The sequence below is a fragment of the Dermacentor andersoni genome, chromosome 7 (genome assembly GCF_023375885.2).
Source record: "Dermacentor andersoni chromosome 7, qqDerAnde1_hic_scaffold, whole genome shotgun sequence".
Classification (NCBI taxonomy): Eukaryota; Metazoa; Arthropoda; class Arachnida; order Ixodida; family Ixodidae; genus Dermacentor; species Dermacentor andersoni.
This window is the reverse complement of record NC_092820.1, coordinates 178,172,546-178,192,964: the sequence shown is the minus strand read 5'-3', so window position 1 is coordinate 178,192,964 and position 20,419 is coordinate 178,172,546. Positions and strand designations below refer to the sequence as shown.

General features: G+C 44.5%; 1 protein-coding gene across 12 annotated transcripts in view; it reads right to left on the bottom strand.

Moving 5' to 3' along the window:
- The window catches only part of LOC126533186 (protein phosphatase 1 regulatory subunit 21-like), a 250,792-nt gene that overhangs the window by 184,398 nt on the left and 45,975 nt on the right, over window positions 1–20,419 (bottom strand). For all 12 annotated transcript variants that reach the window (XM_055071642.2, XM_055071640.2, XM_055071641.2 and 9 more), the window contains one exon: window positions 2,538–2,702. In XM_055071642.2, coding sequence (XP_054927617.2) covers window positions 2,538–2,702 — 165 coding nt within the window. The remainder of the gene's footprint in view (window positions 1–2,537; window positions 2,703–20,419) is intronic.

Here is a 20,419-nt window from a genome sequence, read left to right as displayed (position 1 = left end):
AATCGAGTAACATTTTCAAATATGAATAAAAAGAGATGCACACAGAAGTAAATATTTTTGAAAATGAGCTATTTCTGTCAAGTGATAGCAAGATCATTGGTATTAGGCCCAAACTTTGTCACAAGTGAAATTTTCTCAGCAGCTGGAAAGTCAACTTCAACTGTCCTCACATACTCTCAGCCCACGCACAATGCCTGTTTGGTGTTTTACTGCTTTCAAGAGTTTATTTTGGTTCGGATCACGGTCACCTGCACCTTTGCATCAGCCAACACTTTGCTTTTTGAGCTCAAGCTTCTTTAAAGAAGAGGAGGCACAGTTCCTTTCCCGATCATTCCTCAATACGACGGTCATTTATGTCCTTGTCCTCATTCTGCCGTGTGTTCGCCCCAAAGCCCATTTCAAGCAACTTTTTGGTCATTTGTACAGTCAACATCTGATTTTTCGGACTGCCTAGAAGCCCCGAAAACGTCCAAAAAATCAAATCGGGCAGTACGAAAAAATGGATACATGCCTTTTACTGCCCTTAAGGGCTCAAATCATCACAGGCACGTCCGAAAAAGCTCTGAAGGCCTGCCAGTACACCTATTAGGCATATCGGTGCTCTTACTGTGACAGGAGATGGTGGGTGAATGCGTGTATAATTATGGAATACGTACCATGTCCCGTGACAATTGCCCCTTCTTACACTTGTTAAGCTTCACCGCAATACTTCACGTACGCTATACCGCGTAACTCCCTGTGCTGAGGCGAAGCTGCCATTCGGAAACCAGCATTATGCAACGCGTCATGCTTTCTAAGCTTCAAAGCCAATCGTGAGGATTACAGAGGCAGAGTCTGTGCCATTACTGACAGCGGCGAATTCTTTAAATGAAAAACATGGAACCAAACGGCAAGAACCTTAATAGCGAATGTCGAAGCAGCTAAGCATCACGCTGCAGCGGATCCGGGTGCGATGGCGCTGGTTCGAGGCGGCGTGATGATCAAAACGGCGGTGTTGGCTTTGATTAATGCCGTTTTGGACCTGCGGTCATGGCAAAAAGTCCAGAAAATCAGACAGCGACGGGTTCTTGCATCTGAAATTACAGACGCTCTTATACATTGACTCGTGGTGGTGCCATGAAGTCGTCCACATTATCGGGCATTTACCTAAAGTTGGGTGTCTGGAAAATCGGTCGTTGACTGTACACTGGAAACTCCTCTAGCCGACGCCACGGCGTCAAAGATAATTAGTTACAATTCCTCTCTTTTAGATGAGCCAGCAGTAGGGTGACTCTCTTTCCTTTTCAATAAAATGATGGCTAACTTTCCCTGATTGAAGCACAAATTCCCTTAGTTGTCCCTGATTTTTTCCAGACTATTCAATATCCCTGAGAATTCTCTGTTTTCCCGGTTGGTAGACGCCCTGTTCGCAGTATAGATTTCAATATATTCGGAGTACGGCGCAAAAGCATTTTGAGGTATAAGGCGAAAAATACCTGGAGTTGACACAGAGTCAGGAAAAAATTTCAACTTAACCGATATTTCGAGATAACATAGTCCGAGTGAATGAGGTTTTACTGCAGTTGAACGCTTTCGACAATTAAAACGGGTGTCTCCTGTGAAAGAATGCTTTTATATATGAATGTTTTTTAACTGTATGTCTCTTGACTTGAAAAGCAAACCATTGCATTTTATGGCAGCCTGCAAAAGAGTAGCTGTTGCAGAAATGACAGCTACCATTTATGCACCAAACGGATGCAGCCTTGCAAGCTCTGTGAAGAGCAGCCTTGCTGCAAACGCCATGTGCACTTCTGCCAAGTGAGGTAACCTTGTGAAATGTTTCTGCTGGACACATGATGTCAGGCTGTTTCTCACGTCCTGTAACTGTTTAGGAGCCCACCATGTTGTGACAACTAGCTCGAGCCAGCTCATGCATGGTTAAATCTAAGCACAAGCACTTTTGCGCACTTGTGTGATGGCGAAGTGCGCAAGAGCAATGCATGTTGACTGTGCAAAAGAGAAGACGCTGCGGAGTGGTGGTGTGTAAATGAAAAGCCATAGCAGATAAAGATACTGCGTGGCTGCGGTATGTGGCTGCAAAGAAAAAGTGCTCCGCCAGTCAGCCAGTGCCACAGAAGAAGGGTTCTGGAAAAAAGCACCAGGGCAGGATGGCGTCCAGCATCAGCCACTCGAGCTCCAAGCCTGTGGTCACAGCAGGCTAGCACCTCACCAAGCTCCTTCCTGAAGACTGTGATTGGCGAATCCCATGAGCGTCCAACCTGGGCCATGCCTCAGCAAACTTTGACAGGGTGTCTGCCAGCTCCGACACTGCGCTGCCCTCAATGCAGGGACACACTCACATTCATGCACTCATATCCCTGGCTCAACATCATGGTCCACTGAACGATCCCCCCTGTGAACTCTTGTATGAACACCTGCTCCATTTGCTGTCCATGTACACTGCGCAACACCACAGCCACTCAACTGACATCACCACCAAGCGTCCAGTGGACAATAACAAAAACAGAGTGACATCAACCACAGGTAATCAAGCTCACCTCAAGCTTTGCTCGCTCCTGAGTGAGCCTGCTGATTTGCTCCTCCCGTTTGCCGACAGCATCACTGAGTTGGTCCTTGTGTGAGGCAAGCACCTGTCGTACCTCTTCCAACTCTGTTTCCAGCTTCTGAACAATCTGCTTGTGCTCAAGCTCTGCGGCTGACACCTGGACATTTTGCCAGAGGAAATGCACAAATTTGTTAACAGTGATACTGACATGTGTACTTGTTTATCGAATGACTACGTTTCATCGCCTAACAAATGTTATCACTCAGCGCAGGACACGCCTGCGTACATATGACATACATATGACAATACTAAAGGCCAAATGCATCGAAATTTTGGACCAAGCAAAAAACCTCGTTTTCGATAGCGTAGATGTAAAGAATACTGTATTTGCACTATTCCAATGTACAGCTTTTTTCAATAAAAGATCCATCAGTGGGTGCGGCGGACCGAGCCTCGCAATGTGGCCTCACAAGCCGTTCTTCTGCTTTGTGCAGGTTTTATTGACCCAACTTCCAACCTTCCAGCCCGAGCGGATTCAACGCAGCGCGTGGCCGATGGATTCAGCGACGCATCATGCACCGTATCAGCTGTGCTCTTGGCTGCATGATGTCGACATCACAGCTACGCCTCCCTCCCATGTGACTTCTTTGGATGCCTTCATAAGGGACATGCTGCATCGCTATAACATTAGTGGGTGCGGCGGACCGAGCCTCGCAATGTGGCCTCACAAGCCGTTCTGCTTTGTGCAGGTTAGTGTTCACTATAGCACAATCAAAAGTGACTACCGTGGCCTCCTGGTCCTGCCGTGCCCACGCCGGTGTGTTGAGATTGCATGCGAAGTTCTTTGTGCATGTGAACTTTTATTGTGTGTGGACATTGAGGTGAACCCTGGTCCTAACACGGAAGCTTTATTGACCCAACTATTAGACGTGCAGAACAAGCTAGTCACAGAGATAGCCACCCTGAGGAATCAGCAGAGTGACATAGGAAAAATGATTTCTGAACTTAATGAGCGATTCAGCGATTTGGAAAGGCACGTTTCGCGAGTTGACAGCCTAGAACAGACAGTAAAGTTGCTTCAAGTTAAAGTAGTAGACCTTGAAGACAGGAGCAGACGCTCGAATCTGGTTATCTTTGGCATACAAGAAGACAGGGGTGAAAATGAGACAGCTCTTCGTGCAAAAGTGATTGAAGATCTTTTTTGTAAAAGGCTCAATGTAACATGTTGCTCTATCGCAAGAATACATCACATTGGAAAGGCGGGAAAGAATAGACCAGTGATTGTATTCTTTCAAAATTACAACGAAAAACAGGAAGTCCTAAAAAACGCGCGAAAGCTCAAGGGAACAAAAATTTCCATTCAGAATGATTATTCGGCGGACACGCTAAGGAAACGCAAGCTGTTATGGCAAAGCGCCAAAATAGAAAAGCAGCAGGGCAAGAAAGTGACTCTTCTGCATGATAAACTGCGCATAGACAATGACCTATACGCATGGGACGATGACGCCAATTTTAGGGTAGAATTGGTTAGCCGTCAAAGAACCTCCAGCAAAAATTGACAGGAAGCTTCATGTACTGAAGAGCTGCGTCTGTTAAATATAAACGCACGCAGTGTAGTGAATAAAAGTGATCAGCTTGAAGCCATCATTCTGGGATACAGCCCTCATGTCGTCGTGATCACGGAAACTTGGCTCAGTGATGACATTCATGACAACAGCATCTTTCCACCTTCCTACCAAATTTTTAGGCGGGATAGGAATACAAGAGGGGGCGGCGTCGCCGTCTTGGTTAAACATAACATTCCAGCAACTCTGCTAAGACAAATCGACAATCATGAAAGCATTTCATTAAAGTTGTCATGCTGGGGCTTTTATTACTATTCGCAGTGTACCGTCCTCCCGATGCACCCCCGCAGTTTTTACATGATCTATACGAACACATGTTGAATTTCCCACAGGAGAAAATAATTATTGGTGGCAATTTCAACCTTCCTGGTGTTGATTGGAACAATCCTTTTGCTTCTCATGAGCATAGCGTGCATGTTCAGAGTGTACTAGACTTAATGTTGTGTAGGAACCTGCAGCAAGTGATTAAGCAACCTACTCGTATTCAAGACAGTTCGTCCTCAATATTGGATCTTGTTTTTGCAAGCCGATGTATGGAAACTTTTTCTGTGTCAGTCGAACAAGGTCTTTCAGATCACTACATGGTGAAGTTCTCATGCCCTCTAAAAGCACGAAATAGTTCTCCTATAAAAACAGTGACGATTAAAAACTTTTTTCGTGCTGAAGATGAAAGTATCTTAGACTACCTTGATCTTAACCTCAGCAGTTTTGGTGGGTCTGATGTTTCAGAGCTATGGGACAAATTTAAACACTTATGTTTGTACTGCATAGATAAGTTTGTGCCAAATAAAACGAAAAAGACGAAGAAAAAGAACCCATGGATAACGCGCGACATCTTGCACAAGAAAAGAAAACTACAACGGTTAAGACGACGCGGTGCCTCCCACAGCGTTATCCGAACGAGTCAGACACTATTCAACCAAGCGGTAAGCCATGCAAAGCAGAACTATTTTCTACATATGCTGCCAAACTTTATCCAGACCGCCCCTGAAAAATTCTGGTTCCACTTGTGCCGAAAAAAAGAGGGTGTTAAACAAATAATGCATAACGACACCCTTGTTACAGATAAACAGGGAATCGCTTCGCATTTTAACGTTTACTTTCAGAACGTTTTCCCAAAGGCTTGCGATAGCGCATGCGTCGATACCCCGTCATGTCATCTTGATTACGACATCGTATCATTATCAGGCGTGGTGTCTATGCTCCTCAAGTTAAAGACAAACTTCACCAGGCCCTGATAATATCCAAAATGCGTTTCTGCGTCGATATGCCGAGATGGTTGCTAACTATCTTGTAATCATCTTCAGTGCTTCCCTGCGTTCATCTAGCATTCCCGGCGATTGGAAAACAGCGCGAATCGTGCCAGTATTCAAAACAGGGGATAAATCATTGGTCTCAAATTATCGTCCCATATCTCTCACTTCTTCCTGTTGCAAAATTCTTGAGCATATCATAGCCTACTATATCACTGATTTTCTAAACAATAGGAATATATTAACCCCTTTTCAACATGGTTTCAAGAAGGGTTTTTCCACTGTTACTCAATTGGTCTCAGTCGTACATACTTGCGCATCTATTTTAGATAAATCCGGACAAATTGATGTTATTTTTTTGGACTTCAAGAAAGCCTTTGATTTAGTGCCTCACTCTAAACTCATTTTCAAGCTTAAGACTATTGGCCTTCCAAACTTTATTGTAGATTGGGTTGCCGCTTACTTGTTTAATCGTACACAGTTCGTTAATATAAACGATTACTGCTCATCCAAACTTCCGGTTACGTCAGGTGTTCCTCAGGGAAGTGTTTTAGGACCTTTGCTTTTTTTAATATATATTAATGACATTGTTGATGTTATCCCTGAACCTGTCGAAATAAGGCTATTCACTGACGATTGCGTCATGTTTAAGGAAATTGATAGCGTAGACGATCAGGTGCTTCTAAATAATTGCATGAATAATGTTTTTCAGTGGTGCAACCAATAGGGTATGAAGCTAAACTCCGAAAAAAGTGTACATGAATGTAACCAGAAAGAAAAATTACTTCTCTTTTCCATACAAGCTATCATCTCACCCACTCAAAGAAGTCAGCGAATATAAGTACCTTGGCGTAACAATAACAAAGAATCTCAGTTGGAATAACCACGTATCTAACATATGCGCATCCGCCTTCCGTAAGTTATGCTTCCTCAAATATAAACTTCGACAAGCCCCTCCATCCGTCAAGCTGTTGGCCTATAATTCAATCATTAGACCAGCCCTCGAATACGCATGTGTTATTTGGGACCCACACACTAACACACTAAGAAAAACATTGATGCTCTAGAAATGATTCAACGTAAATCCATTCGGTTTATCTTTTCTCGATACCGCATGACGGACTCCCCAACTTTTATGATGCAACAAAATAATATCCAGGAACTTAAGCTACGTCGAAAAATTCTGAGATTAAAATTTCTTTTTCACTTGAAAAACAACCATCTCGCATTAGACGCTGCTCCGTACGTCCAACCTCTGATGTCACGACTGGCTCGAAATCGTCATGCTGAATCGATAACACCATTTAGAACACGTACTAACACATTCAAGTTTTCATTTTTTCCACGAACGATTACAGAGTGGAACGCTTTGCCGCTATGTATGCTTTAAAACAGTGACTCATTCGAGGCATTGACGTCATAATGTGAAGCGCTTTTCTTGTTTTTTCTTGCAAAGGACTGTTTTTCCTAAAGTTTCAATGTTCATAATTGTTTTCACGCCCATAAGGTGCTCATTTCTGTGTCATCTTTATGCATATATTATTTTTTTTTCTCTCTTCATGATTTATGATGATTTCTGCTTGATGTTTTGCCAGTGCTTGTGTAAATCTTTTTTTTTACCCCTCCTGCATCGGCTCTAGCTTGGGCCTGTAGTATTTTGTAAATAAATAAAAAATAAAATTCAAAGTTGCATGCACAATACAATCTTAACTCTACTCAATATCAAAAATGAAAGTGATTCTTACTAAAAAAGAACATCTCAATGCAAGGTAGCTAGCCACACTGCCATCGAATGGGTCGTGTTAAGAAAGCAACGCTCAGAGACCCCTAAAGATGGGTGCATGGTGTGTAGAATGCCCTCCTGCAGACAGTGGTTGCACAAGCCTTCAAGTCGAATGCAATAACTGGAACTGAAGATGACTTTCTGTGGTCGGTAGACAGCAAAAAGGAGGTGTTGTCAGACTACGATAGCAACTCGCCACTAACATTCAGCTGTGTGCATGTCTGTGTGCCTTTGTATGCTCCATGATATTAAAATAATAGTGGCAAGTAATGCTCTGTGGTGTGTTTCTCTTCTGTGTGTCTCCTCAAAATGATGCACAATCCAACCTCTAATATGCTATACCAACACGCCCAGTCTTAAAACCTTAGCACCAAGCACAGTAAAGAGCACAGGGGTCTTTATTTGTAAGTCCCTTCACTTGGACTACTCCATCGTTTTTTAACTCCTCTTTCTCATTTCTTAAGCAGTACCTCACTTTAAGCAGTACCTCACAAGTGGCCAGGGTCTTGAAGAGGTGGTCAGACAAAGGTCTTGATAATGGGAGCCGGTTTTATCTTTGCGATAGCAACTGTGTTTCGCTACGATTGTGCAGGATTGTGAATTGGTGTTCAGAATGTTTGATGATGGGGAAAGAACCGTCGTAGCAGGGCTGAAGAGAACGATGAGATGTGTGAACACGGACAAAAAGGTGTGAGGATGTTTGCAGGTTTGAGGGTAGGAAAATGTGGTGCTTATTCGTGTAAGCAGAGGTTGGCGATGGATGCAAGTTGTGCATGAAAATCTGCAGACGCTGGATGAAAGAAGATGGATCGGAAACATTCGGTGTAGATACGGGGTTGATGAGGTCACCGGGCAAACCGAGGGTGCAGCCATGAACTATCTCAGCTACAGAGCAGGCGAGTTCTGGTAGGAGTGTTGAACAAAGGCCGAGAAGCACAATATTAAGGTGCGATACCCAGTCCTCCACATGAGGCTGAGTGGCTACTGCAGCTTTCAAGTGTCGATGTAGCCTCTCGACGATGCCGTTGGATGCAGGATGGTAAGCAGTTGCGCGAATGCGCGCAAGCCTAGAAGGAATGTTACAGATGTGGAAAGTACAGACTCAAACTGTCTGTCCCGATCAGTGCTCACCGTTGATGGCACACTAAAATGGCTAATAGAGGTAGACAGAAAAGTATGAGCAACTGTCTCCACTGTTATGTCAGGCATCGAAGCTGCTTCAGGCCACTGTGTGTACCTATCAAAACACACAAGCAAATACGTATAACCACGTATAACCACCAAGGGCCAGTGAAGTCCAAATGAATGGTGTCAAAACATGCATTAGGGAGAGGGAATTTGCCCAATGGAGGCTTGGTGTGTCGTTGCACCTTGATACGTTCACACGCTGTACAAGTAAGGACCCAGTCGCGTATATTGGCACGTATGTGCGGCCAAATGTAACGTTCGGTGATAATTAATTTATTAATTAATTTATTTATTTATTTATTTATTTATTTATTTATTTAAATAACTCACAGGCTCCTTTACATAGGAGTATTGTGGGAGTGGGACAATATACATGGAAATCGCAAAAGCATAAGAGCAAATACAACTATTGAAGAAACCGTTATACAATTGTTAGCGACAAACACCAGACATTATACTCTTAAAATCGAGGAAATCAGTTATGCAAATTTTAGGTTTTTAGAACGTGGCTATATAAAAACGGAACACAACTTGGCTCAGAACTAAACAAAAGCACAGTTTCATACATGTAATACAACATTAGAAAACATTTTGTTTTGGTAACAGCACATAAAAACAAAGATATTAGGTAAGTATGGCGGTTATACTGTCTCTAAATGCATTAGTATCTTTGGTGTTTGTGAGGTCATCAGGTAGGCCATTCCAATGGCTTATGGCACGCAGGACAGCAGACATGTTAAATGCTTTAGTATGACCAAAAATGCGCCGAAAACCACTGCGATTATGAAGACGATGTGATATACGGCTGGCTGAGACAAGAGCAGCATGTTTCTATGAGGACTGAACACCATTTTATGAAATAAACAAAGCAGTGCAATCGTTTGACGTGATTCTAAAGATGGAAGTGATAGCGTCATCTTGATGTCAGTCACGCTGGAATGTTGGCTATAATCATGAGCATAAAAGCACGTAGCACAGTTTTTACCGGATTCAAGGGAGTGTGTTAAGTATGCTTGGTCGGATGACCAGATAAGCAATGCAAATTCAAGTTGTCGGCAAACAAACATTAAGTAAGCTAGTTTTCAGGTCTCAGGTGGCGCACCATGAAGATTACATTTTAGATATCCGAATACGTGAAGCCTTACCTACGATTTTATTTATGTGTGTCGTCCAGGAAAGATTAGGAGTAAAATGGATACCGAGGTATTTGTATTGTAGAAACAGAAGGTCCATAAAGAATTGCCATTTATTAAACAGATGACTGTGTTGATGTCACGGCTACCATCCTCGAGCCTATATGCCTGATAGCGCTACTCCAGTCTCTTCTACCACGGGGCTCTACAAGTACTGTCCACTACATGCCTCTTCCAATAGCAATGAAGGCACTGCCATTGAGCAGTTTAAGTTATGGAAATGGCACTGCCAGAGTCTAGATGAGCTGGCTTCAAGCGGTCAATGAAAATCGTCTCTTTGCGTCCACTGACAAGAAGTGTGAAAAACTTGGTGTCATGCTTGACGACCTTGAAGGGACCATCGTAAGGAGCTTGTAAAGGAGTGCGAGTAGCGTCACGATGGATAAACACGTGACTGCTATGAAGTAAACATGGACTCATGTAAACATTTCTGCAGTCATTGCGATGTGGCGGTGGTATGACAGTGGCCATTGTAATGCAAAGGTAAGCGGTGTAAGACTGTAGGTCAGCAGATGACGGTTCCGAGGCGAAGAACTCACCAGCTACGCGAAGTGATGTGCGGAAAACGAGTGCTGCTGAGGAACACTGTGCATCCACTTTCAAAGCTGTGCGAATACCTAGTAGAACCAAAGGCAGGTGCTCTGTCCATGGAATCATGAAGTCAGAGGCACAAAGTGCTGCTTTTAGTGGCCGATGGAAGCGTTCTACCATGCCAATGGAACTTGGGTGATAAGCTGTCGTCCGTATGTGCGTTACACCCAGAAGACGAGAGAGAGCTTGAAAGAGGGACGAGTCAAATTGTCTTCCTCTGTCTGTCGTTATGGTGTGTAGTATGCCGTAACGAGAAATCCAGGTATTTAAGATGGCCTGGGCTACGGATTCTGCAGTAATGTGTGAGATAAGCATTGCTTCAGGCCAGCAATGTGAAGTGGTCGATACAAGTGAGTATGTATCATTGGTTCAAAGACTGTGGTATTGGCCCAACAATATCGATATGAATGTGGCCGAAATGAACGCCTGTTGGTGGAAAATGACCAGGCACGCTCACAGTGTGTCGATTGACCTTGGCAAGCTGGCACTGTATGCATGCCCGATCCCAGCAACGGACGTCAACTGTTCATACGCAGCCACAGATAGCAGGAAGTGACCAGACGTTGTGTGCCACATACTCCAGGGTGCGATAAGGAGCATAGTGCATCAAAATCTTGCTGCCAACATTGTTGTGAAACATACGGTTGGGGACGACCCATAGACATGTCGCATATCACTGTGACATTGCAGCCAGGCAGTAAGGTATCTTTGAAGCGCAGAAAATCATTGGCAGTCCGGAATGTTTGAAGTTCACGGTCTGTGTGTTGAGTGGTACCGAGGCGGGCGAAGTCAATGCTGGAACAGCTTACTTGGCTTGCATTCATATGAATTCGTGACAGAGCGTCAGCGACAGGATTATCGGCACCACTGATATGCCGAATATCAGTAGTGAATTCGGAGATATATGCAAGCTGGCGAATTTCGCGGGGAGTGTGCGAGGAACTGCTGGAGCTAATAGCATAAATGAGTAGTTTGTGGTGAGTGAGAATAAAGGACTGATACCCTTCGGGATGCTGAAAGAAGTGGCGGACTGCGAGGTAGAGTCCTAGCAATATGCGACCGAAAGGGCTGTAGCAGGTTTATTGCGGTGTCAGCTTCCTTGAAAAGAAAGCTATAGGCTGCCATGTCTTGCCAACCAGCTGTTGAAACACGGCGCCAACAGCTATGTCGGAGGCATCTACCATAACGGACATTGGAGCGTCTGGCTGTGGGTGTGCCAGTAGAGTAGTGGTAGCAAGGGCACTCTTGGCAGAGATAAAAGCAGATTCAGCAGCATTAGTCCACAATATAGGCGTGCTAGCTCGTCGTGTGCCAGAGAGTAGAATGTGCAGAGGCTGCGAAATTGAAGCACAACGAGGAATGAAACGGCAGTAGTAATTGACGAGGCCCAGAAATGCCCACAATTGCTTGGTAGAAGACGGGCGTGGGAAATCTTTAATGGCTTGGACACGGGATGGGACGGGTTGGATGCCATGCTCGTCTACTCGATGGCCCACAAAATCTAGAGAAGCAATGCCAAACTCACTCTTCGAGATGTTTACAACCAGGCCATATCGACGGAGGCGTTCAAACACCTTACGTAGGTCAAATTCGTGTTCCACAGCGGAGCGAGTGAATACAAGAATGTAGTCTAAATAGACGAAGCAACAAGTCAGGCCACGGAGTACTTGATAGACGAACCACTGAAATGTTTGAGCGGCATTATATAGGCCGAATGGCATGCGCACGTGTTCAAACATGAAAAAAGGGGGTAATTATTGCAGTTTTAGGATTATCGAAGGCTCGACAGGAATCTGATGGTAGGCTTTTACTAGATCCACCTTGCTAAATATGCAGCACCCATGAAGCGATGCGGTGAAACCGTGGATGTGAGGTATAGGGTACCTATCGGGAATCATCACTTTGTTTAAGGCACAATAATCGCCACACGATCGCCAATCACCAGTCTTCTTGGGCACCATGTGTAAAGCAAGATGACCAAGGGTAGGGGAAGGACGAACGAAGCCCAACTCGAGCATGTGTTCAAATTCTTGCTTTAAATTTTCAGAGTCTGGTGCTAAGCGGCGAGGTTGAGCGTATGCTGGTGGTCTTTTGGTCACAATATGGTGCGTGACGTTGTGCATTATTGGACGCTTTGGTGAGCACGGTTCAAACAACTATGAAAATTCCAGCAGGATGGTGTACCACACTTTCGGTACCTGGGTGTGTGCTTGTACAAGACGCAAAGGTGCTCCAGACGTGGTGACACCTTGTACGGATAAGTTTGTTGAGGAGTCAAGGCGGAAGTTGCGAAAGTGGACGAGAAGGTTAAATTCCCACAGAAAATCAGTGCCGGTGACTGGCCCGCAGATGTCAGCGACGGTGAATAGCCATTGAAAAGGGCGTCGCAGACCAAGGTCAAGAGTGACAGATTTCTGGTCATACGTTTTAATGTTGGAACCATTGATGGCAGTGAGAAAAGACATTTCATGGTGATGTCTTCTGCGGACTTGAAAAGTAGGGGGAATGATACAAATTTCCGCACTAGTGTCAACAAGATAGCGAACTTTCGTGACACAGTCGGTGACATACAAGAGACGGCTTGATGTAGAGCCAGTAGCACTAGCCATCATCAGTGACTGGCCCGACCGTTTCCCGGAAAGTTGCCAGGCGGACGGCACTGCCGTGCGCAAGTGTCATATCTGACGTGATACCATCAAATAACGGGAGACGGAGGGCGTGACACATTTTGGTCATGCGAGCGATGGTGCTGCTGATGGTTATTTGCCCAAAAGCGTAAGGCAGCCAACTGGTTAATTAGCTTCTCTACTTGCACAGCAAGATGCGTACTTGAACTGTCGGGTTAGTCAAAGTGCTGCTGTAACTGGGATTGTGTCGCAATGGGTGCATTACAACGATCAACAGTGGATATCACAGGATGGAAAAAATACATAATCGAGTCTGCCATTGTCACCAAGGCCTTGACAGACATTGTAGTCAGTGAGGCACATAAAATCATGCATACCTGGTTCGGCAGACGCTGCAAGAAGAGCTCCCAATGGATTTTCGAGTCTGCTGATGATGGACTGGTTCCCAGGAGTTGTGTGATGCAGCGAAGCAGCTCAGTCAGTATTCTGTCACCAAGTTCCTCCGATGAGAGGAGCTGTTGAATGCGTCACGACTCAGAATCGGTGGTGCGCCGTAGTAACTCCCGCTTAAGGATATCGTACTGATCGTCGGGCGGAGGAGCTAGCAAAATGTCGCGGACCAAAGCTGCAATGGTCGGGTTAAGTGCACTCAAGACCTTGTCGTACTTGGCCGCCTGAGATGTGACTTGGTGACGGCGAAACTGCGCCTCGATGTGGATGAACCAGAGTTCACAGTCCAAGGGCCAGAAATCAGGAAGCGTGAGTGTGGTGACGGAAAACATTTCGTTTTCTTCGAAACGTCGTTGTTCGGCAGTCAGTCACATGGCACCGAGAAGAAACTTGGTAGACGGATACAGTTGTGATGTGGTATCACGTCCGGGTCACCAACTTGTAGGAAAAGAAGGCCCACAAAGAAATGCCATTTATTAAACATATGACTGTGTTGATGCTGCAGCTACCATCGTCAAGCCCTATACGCCTGATGGCACTAGTCCAGTCTCTTCTTCCACTACAGGGCTCTACAAGTACTGTCCACTATAGTATGAAGATGCCACTGAGACTGGGCGATTGTTAAGCGAGTAGGAGAACGTGCAGTTTAATAGTTTTTGGCTGAAAGTTACTAATTTACATTTGTGTCTACTGCCATTACCCATTTAGCGCACCATTTTGTTACACAGTCTAGATTCTTCTGTAGCGGAAGATGATCAGTCGGATTAGAAATTTTACGGTAAATAACACAATCATCATCAAACAAATGAATGGTAGAGGTAATATCTGTAGCTAGGTCATTAATATATATTAGAAATAGTAATGGGCCCACCCAGAACACTGCCCTAGGGAACAACAGACTATACCTAAGAGAGGGGTGATGAGCAATTATTTATGCAAGTGAATTGTTTATGAAATGACAAAAATGTTCTAATCCATGATAGTGTTAAAGAATCTATGTTTAATGCAGAGAGTTTTGAAATCGAACAACAACGTGGTACGTGATCAAATGCCTTTGAAAAGTCAATGAAAACACAATCCGTCTGATGATTATCGTTCATATTAGACAAAGCTTCATGAATAAATTCCAAGAGTTGTGTATCGCATGACAGCCCTTTTCTAAAACCATGCTGATGAGGGTAAAAAAACTGTTTTCTTCAAAATGCTATGCAATGCATGATGCAATGATATGCTCTAGTAGCTTACATGAAATACTCGTTAAAGATATGGACCGGTAGTTACTGATATTATTTTTGTCACCAGATTGGAACACTGGGATGACGTTGCCAATTTTCCAATCAAACGGAAGTTCGCCTGTCTACAGAAACTGCTGAAAAATGTAATAGAGGATTAAGTTACTTGAGGTTATTTCGAGTTTAAAAATTTTGGCGTCAATTCCGTCAGCACCAGGGCTAGTGGACATTTTAATGTTATTGTTTAAAGACGTGATGCCTTCAATGGTTAGTTCAACTGGGGTCATATACCTAGCCAATTTCGGCGGTGGAAAGAATACTAGAATGACCTTCGTCGCTGAACACTGAAGTGAAATAATTATGAAACATGGTAGCACTTTTTTTGTCAGAAATTGAATTTCCGCCGTCATCCTGTAGAGCTATACGGACCTGTGGGTTATGTGGGGAGATTGTGTGCCACAATTTTTTCGAGTTCTTATGTATAAGAGACTGAAGGTCACAAGATAAAAACCGATGCTTCACTTTACAAACGGCATAGCAGTATTGTTTTTCGCAGCATTTTTGCTTCAATTTCAACGAGGGGGAGCTCAATTTTTGTGCTGCTTTGAACAAGCGTTTCTTTTTATTCTTTAGTGAGTGCAATGACCATGTCTTGGATATGTTCACCCAGAATGAAATTTGAGGTATGTGATCATTTATTAGTTCCAGACGCTTTTCTTTAAACAAGGTCCAGTTTTCTTTCACCGTTCGGGACGAGAAAGTAGGAATGAATGAAGAGGAAAATTCTTGAAGACCAATTATTATTAAATTATGGGGTTTTACGTGCCAAAACCACTTTCTGATTATGAGGCATGCTGTAGTGGAGGACTCCGGAAATTTCGACCACCTGGGGTTTTTCAACGTGGACCTAAATCTAAGTACACGGGTGTTTTCACATTTCGCCCCCATCGAAATGCGGCTGCCGTGGCCGGGATTCGATGCCCCGACTTCGTGTTTAGCATTCGTGTTTAGCATGTTAATGGCACTCCAATCAGCTTTTTTGTAGTTTAACATAAGCTCGGATGCAAGGTACCGTGTATGTGATGGGATCTTGACTGTAAAATTGAAGAGCTGATGGTCACTGAATGCCTCGCTAGTAGAAATGGTGCTTAAGGTCTCGGGGCTTGATGTCAAAATATGGTCAAGAATATTTGTTCCACAGGTTGGTTGGTTTACGAACTATAAACCAACTACGTAAGTGAGAAATCCAAAGTTAGGTCGATGAATTCTTTGGAGCAGCGAGAGCTATATGTGAGGTCAATATCCGGATAGTTAAAGTTGCCCATCAAAAATATATTAGCTTTTGGAAATTCGGCCCTAATGGCACTGAGGTTATCATGCAGATGAGAGATGAAGTGTGATAACTACGACGAGCAACAATGAAGGTCCAGCAGAAAAGAAGCTGTTTATTTCACAGAGCATCGTGTTCTTAAGCCCACTACTAGCGTGCTGTGCGCAGCTTATCAGGAGCGCGGAATGACTATCAGAACAGTGGCTCGCTAGGCGCTCACGCTATCACATCTCATCCACCTTTAGACAACATTATACAGTCATTTCTTGAAGACTCGTGGTCTGAACTAATCGATGGCCGACACGTATGCTGGCTACAGTGTGGAGGCACCAGTGTCGTCGTTGGTGGCACTGAAGACTGTCGCGAATCTTCTGAAGCATCGGGTGGCAGAGCCGAATCGGTTGTCAAAGGAGGAGGGAAACTGGTTCCATTTGTGCTGTCAGAAACCAGTTCTTGGCATACAGTCTCCATTGCTGGCCCTCGAGACTGCTCACTCGACGGAGATGCATGCTGCGAAAGCAAAGCTGGTCGTGCAAAAGAGGAGCAGAGGTGATCGGCGCACACAAATCGAACTTGACCCGACACGCACATGAGATAGGTCACTGGGGCTCACAACTTGCATCCCTATGTCGTCATCCCAAGCGGTGCCCTCACCACGCACGCACTTCACAAACACTCTTTCACCTACGATGAATGCACGTTCACAGCCCCTGTCCTTGTCTCTTTGCTGCTTAATGCACCATTGTTTATGAGACGTCTTGCACAAAACTTGGTTTGACAAATGACAACTTAACTCGCGGCGGTCGCCTCAAAAACAGCTCGGCTGGGGTCTTCCCAGTCATAGAATGAAGGGTATTCCTGTAAGACATCAAAAAACTGTCTCATCCTTCCTGCAAGGGTTGTTGCGTTCCATGTTCAGCAAGAGAAAACACTTGCTTTAAAAGAGCCTTCTTTGTTGTCTGAACTAGACACTCGGCTGCTCCGTTGGAGATTGCATGATACGGTGAAATCTTAGTATGTTTGATACAGTTATGACACAAGAATGTTGCAAACTCCTGCAACACAAACTATGGGCCGTTATCACTTACAATCTCTTCAGGAAACCTGTACACTGCGAAAAGGCGCCGAAGCTTACCAACAGTCTGAGAGGTGGTAGTTGACGGCATATGCCAAACTTCAACCCATTTGGAGTATGCATCCACTAAGACAAGAAAGTTGGGACTACCCTTTTGCGAGTAGTCAACATGCACTCTTTGCCAACACATTGATGGGCCACAGGTGGAGAAGCTGAGCTGCCGGTTGTACAAGTTGGCAGACTCGGCACTTCCTTATATATTCCTCAATAGCTTTGTCCATACTGTTCCACCACACAAAACCTCTTGCCAACATTTTCATTCGGCGAGAGCCAGGGCGCTCCTCGTGAAGCAAGGATAGCACTGTGGGCCTGAGGTTCCCAGGTACAATTACTCGTCCCCCACATAAGACAATTTTGTTCGACTGAGAGTTCCAGATGTCAGACATAAAAGGGTTTCAATTCATCCACGACATTTGCTGGCCAACCCGTTCTAACATACTCGAGAACTTTGCTAAGTGTGCCATCTTGTGCAGCTTGTTTTGACATATCTTGCGCTGTGAGCGGCATGCATTCGAAAACAGACATTCAGCCGTTTCTGGTTTGGAAGAACAAGGATTAGGCAATCTTGACAGAGCATCAGCCACTTCAATTTCAGTTCCCTTGCGGTACTTAAGAGTGAACTCGTAAGATGACATAATTAAAGACCACCTTTGCTGTCTGGCCGCTGGTAGCGATGGCGTGGCTTTGTTGTGTCCCAAAATTGCCAGTAGTGGCTGATGGTCCATGTATAAGTCAAATTTTCTACCGTACAAGAACTTGTGGAATTTCTGGAATCCAAAAATGAGAGCGAGGGCTTCTCTTTCGCACTGCGCATTGTTCTTTTCTGCCAGTGTCAAGGTACGCGCAGCAAATGCAATTGGGCGCTCTTAGCTGTTCAGCAACACATGAAAAATAACAGCTCCAACGCCGTATGCTGATGCATTCCATTGCAGCCCAAGCGGCTTGCATACATCATAGTACGTGAGTGCTCAACTGCTGATAAGCAGCTGTTTCGTGGCCTGAAATGCGTCGCTGCATCTCTTCGTCCAAACCCAACGCTCTCCCTTTCGAAGTAGCTTGTACAATGGCTCAGCCACAGATGCTAGGTTGCTTAAAATTTTGCCATAGTAGTTCAGTAGCCCTAGATAAGCTTTCAACTCCTTGATATTCGTTGGCTCAGAAGCATAGGTAATTGCTCTCACCTTGCTTTCAGTGGGATGTATCCCCTCTGAGCTTATCTTATGACCCAGATAAAACACTGAACTTATCTCTGCCTTGAAGGTAATGTTGTACTCATTCAGTCGCTGTAAAACTATCTCGAGTATTTTTTCACTCATCTATGCTCCGGCCAGCTAAAATCACATCGTCAATGTAGCAACCTACATTTTTAATGCCCATCAAGACTTTATCCATTAAGGATTGGAACAAAGCCGGAGCACTTGCTATACCATAGGGAAGTCTGTTGTATCGATATAGCCCCTGGTGTGTGTTTACTGTAACAACCGCTTTGGATTCAGGGCTAAGCATCACTTGCTGATATACTGATGATAAATCGAGTACACAAAACAATTTTCCCTTACAAACTGCACTGAACAAATCTTCAGGTAGGGGCAACTAATAGTGATCCATTTTTGGGACCGGATTGACCGTGACTTTGAAGTCGCCACACAACCTTATTTTGTCACCTTCCTTTTTTGGGACCACCACGAGTGGCATTGCCCAGTCGCTCCGAGTTACACGCTCAAATACACTTTTTCTTTTTTTAAGGTCAGATAGCTCTTTTCCTACCGCTTCTTGCAGCGCAAAGAGTACCGGCCGGGATTTACAAAATACAGGGGTGCACTTAGGCTGCAGAACAAATTTTGCCTCATAGTTCTTAATAGCTCCCAAAGTGGAAGGAAACACCCGAGGGTACTTGAAACGCAGCTTCAATGCCCTGTCTTCAACACTCAAAGCGAAAAGGGATTTCCAGCTAAGCTGTAACCTGTCAAGCCAGCTTATGCCTAGAATAGGCAGAGGGCACTCACCGTCACTAACAACAGGTAAAATGGCACACTGACCTTCACAGCGTGCAGTGACATGACACTGACCAATAACATGCATTTTTTTCCACCTGTATAAGTCTTTAGCACCAGTTTTGTTGGCTCACGTTTTACATGCGACAACTTGGCGTTGTATACACTTTCTGCCACTACCGTCATGGCCGCACCCGTGTCAACCTACGTTGGCAGGTCGTGGCCTTCGACATTCACACACACAACGTAGCTTTTCCTGGAAGGCGTAGCGTCACAACTGTACAACTTGTGCTCATCTTCTGATGACTCATCTTTCGATGACTTGGCAATGAGGCGACCAGGTGCCCTTTTAGTTCCTCCTGGCTTGCCTGGCACATCTTTTGAAGATGACCTACTCTCGAGCATCGTCTACACTTGCAAGTCTTGTACCAACAGTTGTCTAACGCATGGGCTTTGCCCCAGCGGCTACGCTTCTGCATTTTCCTTTTTCTTCTGTGCAAAGACGCACAAGCCTAATGTGCCATTTAGGAGCATCGTGAGCGAACGAGGCATGTGGCAGTTGTTACTTATTAGGCACATTCTAAAGGTGCTAAAATCTGTTAGAGTAGATGACCCTTTCTCGACAGGCAATTCACAAGACATAGTGCAGTTTCTACGAAACCAACAATCCATAGGCAATGCGTTTTTTCTGTGGATGGTGAGGATCTGTTTTATTCAATTACACATGATGCACTTTTTGTTGCGGTAAATATGTGCATAGAAGAAAGCAGCATCATAGCTTTTCAAAATGCAGACGGTTATACTTGAGGACTTTTTAAACTATTGGGAGCCTATCTTAATAGCACTTTTATTTGTTTTGGCAAACAACTTTTCTTGCAATAATGCGGCATTTGCATTGGTTCGTGTATTGCGCCACTGCTATGCAACATATTCCTATCTAGTGTTGATCGCCTGCTCGATGAGGCTTTTAAACGGGACAGTACTTTAAATATTTTAAAAGATTTTAGGTACATGGACGACTTCTTAATCCTTTTTAACAGACAAGGCTCACCGAAGCGCTGCGATGATATTTTAAACATTTTTAGGGACGATGGCAAAGGGCTTTCGTTTGCGCATGAAGTGCCACAGCGTAACACCCTGCAGTTTTTAGATTTAAGATTAACCTTTCCTGATGGGCAAGCTTGTTGGCAATATTTCCCACATGCCAAGAAAGGGTTGCTGCCACATAATTCATGTCATTCCAAAATTGTCAAGTGTGGACATGCTATGCTCTGCTTGGAGTCTGCCCTCGGAAAGTCGTGTACGCACACGATGTAGGCCTCGTTCAATAATAAGATTAAGCGACTTAAAGCAGCACGGTTCCATGACTCGTTCGTGACCTCAGTCATCAAAAGCCTTTTACGGAAGGTTAAAGGTACCAGCGCCACAAGGAAGGAAGAAAGTGCCAGAACCGTAAGACCTGCAGTGATTCCT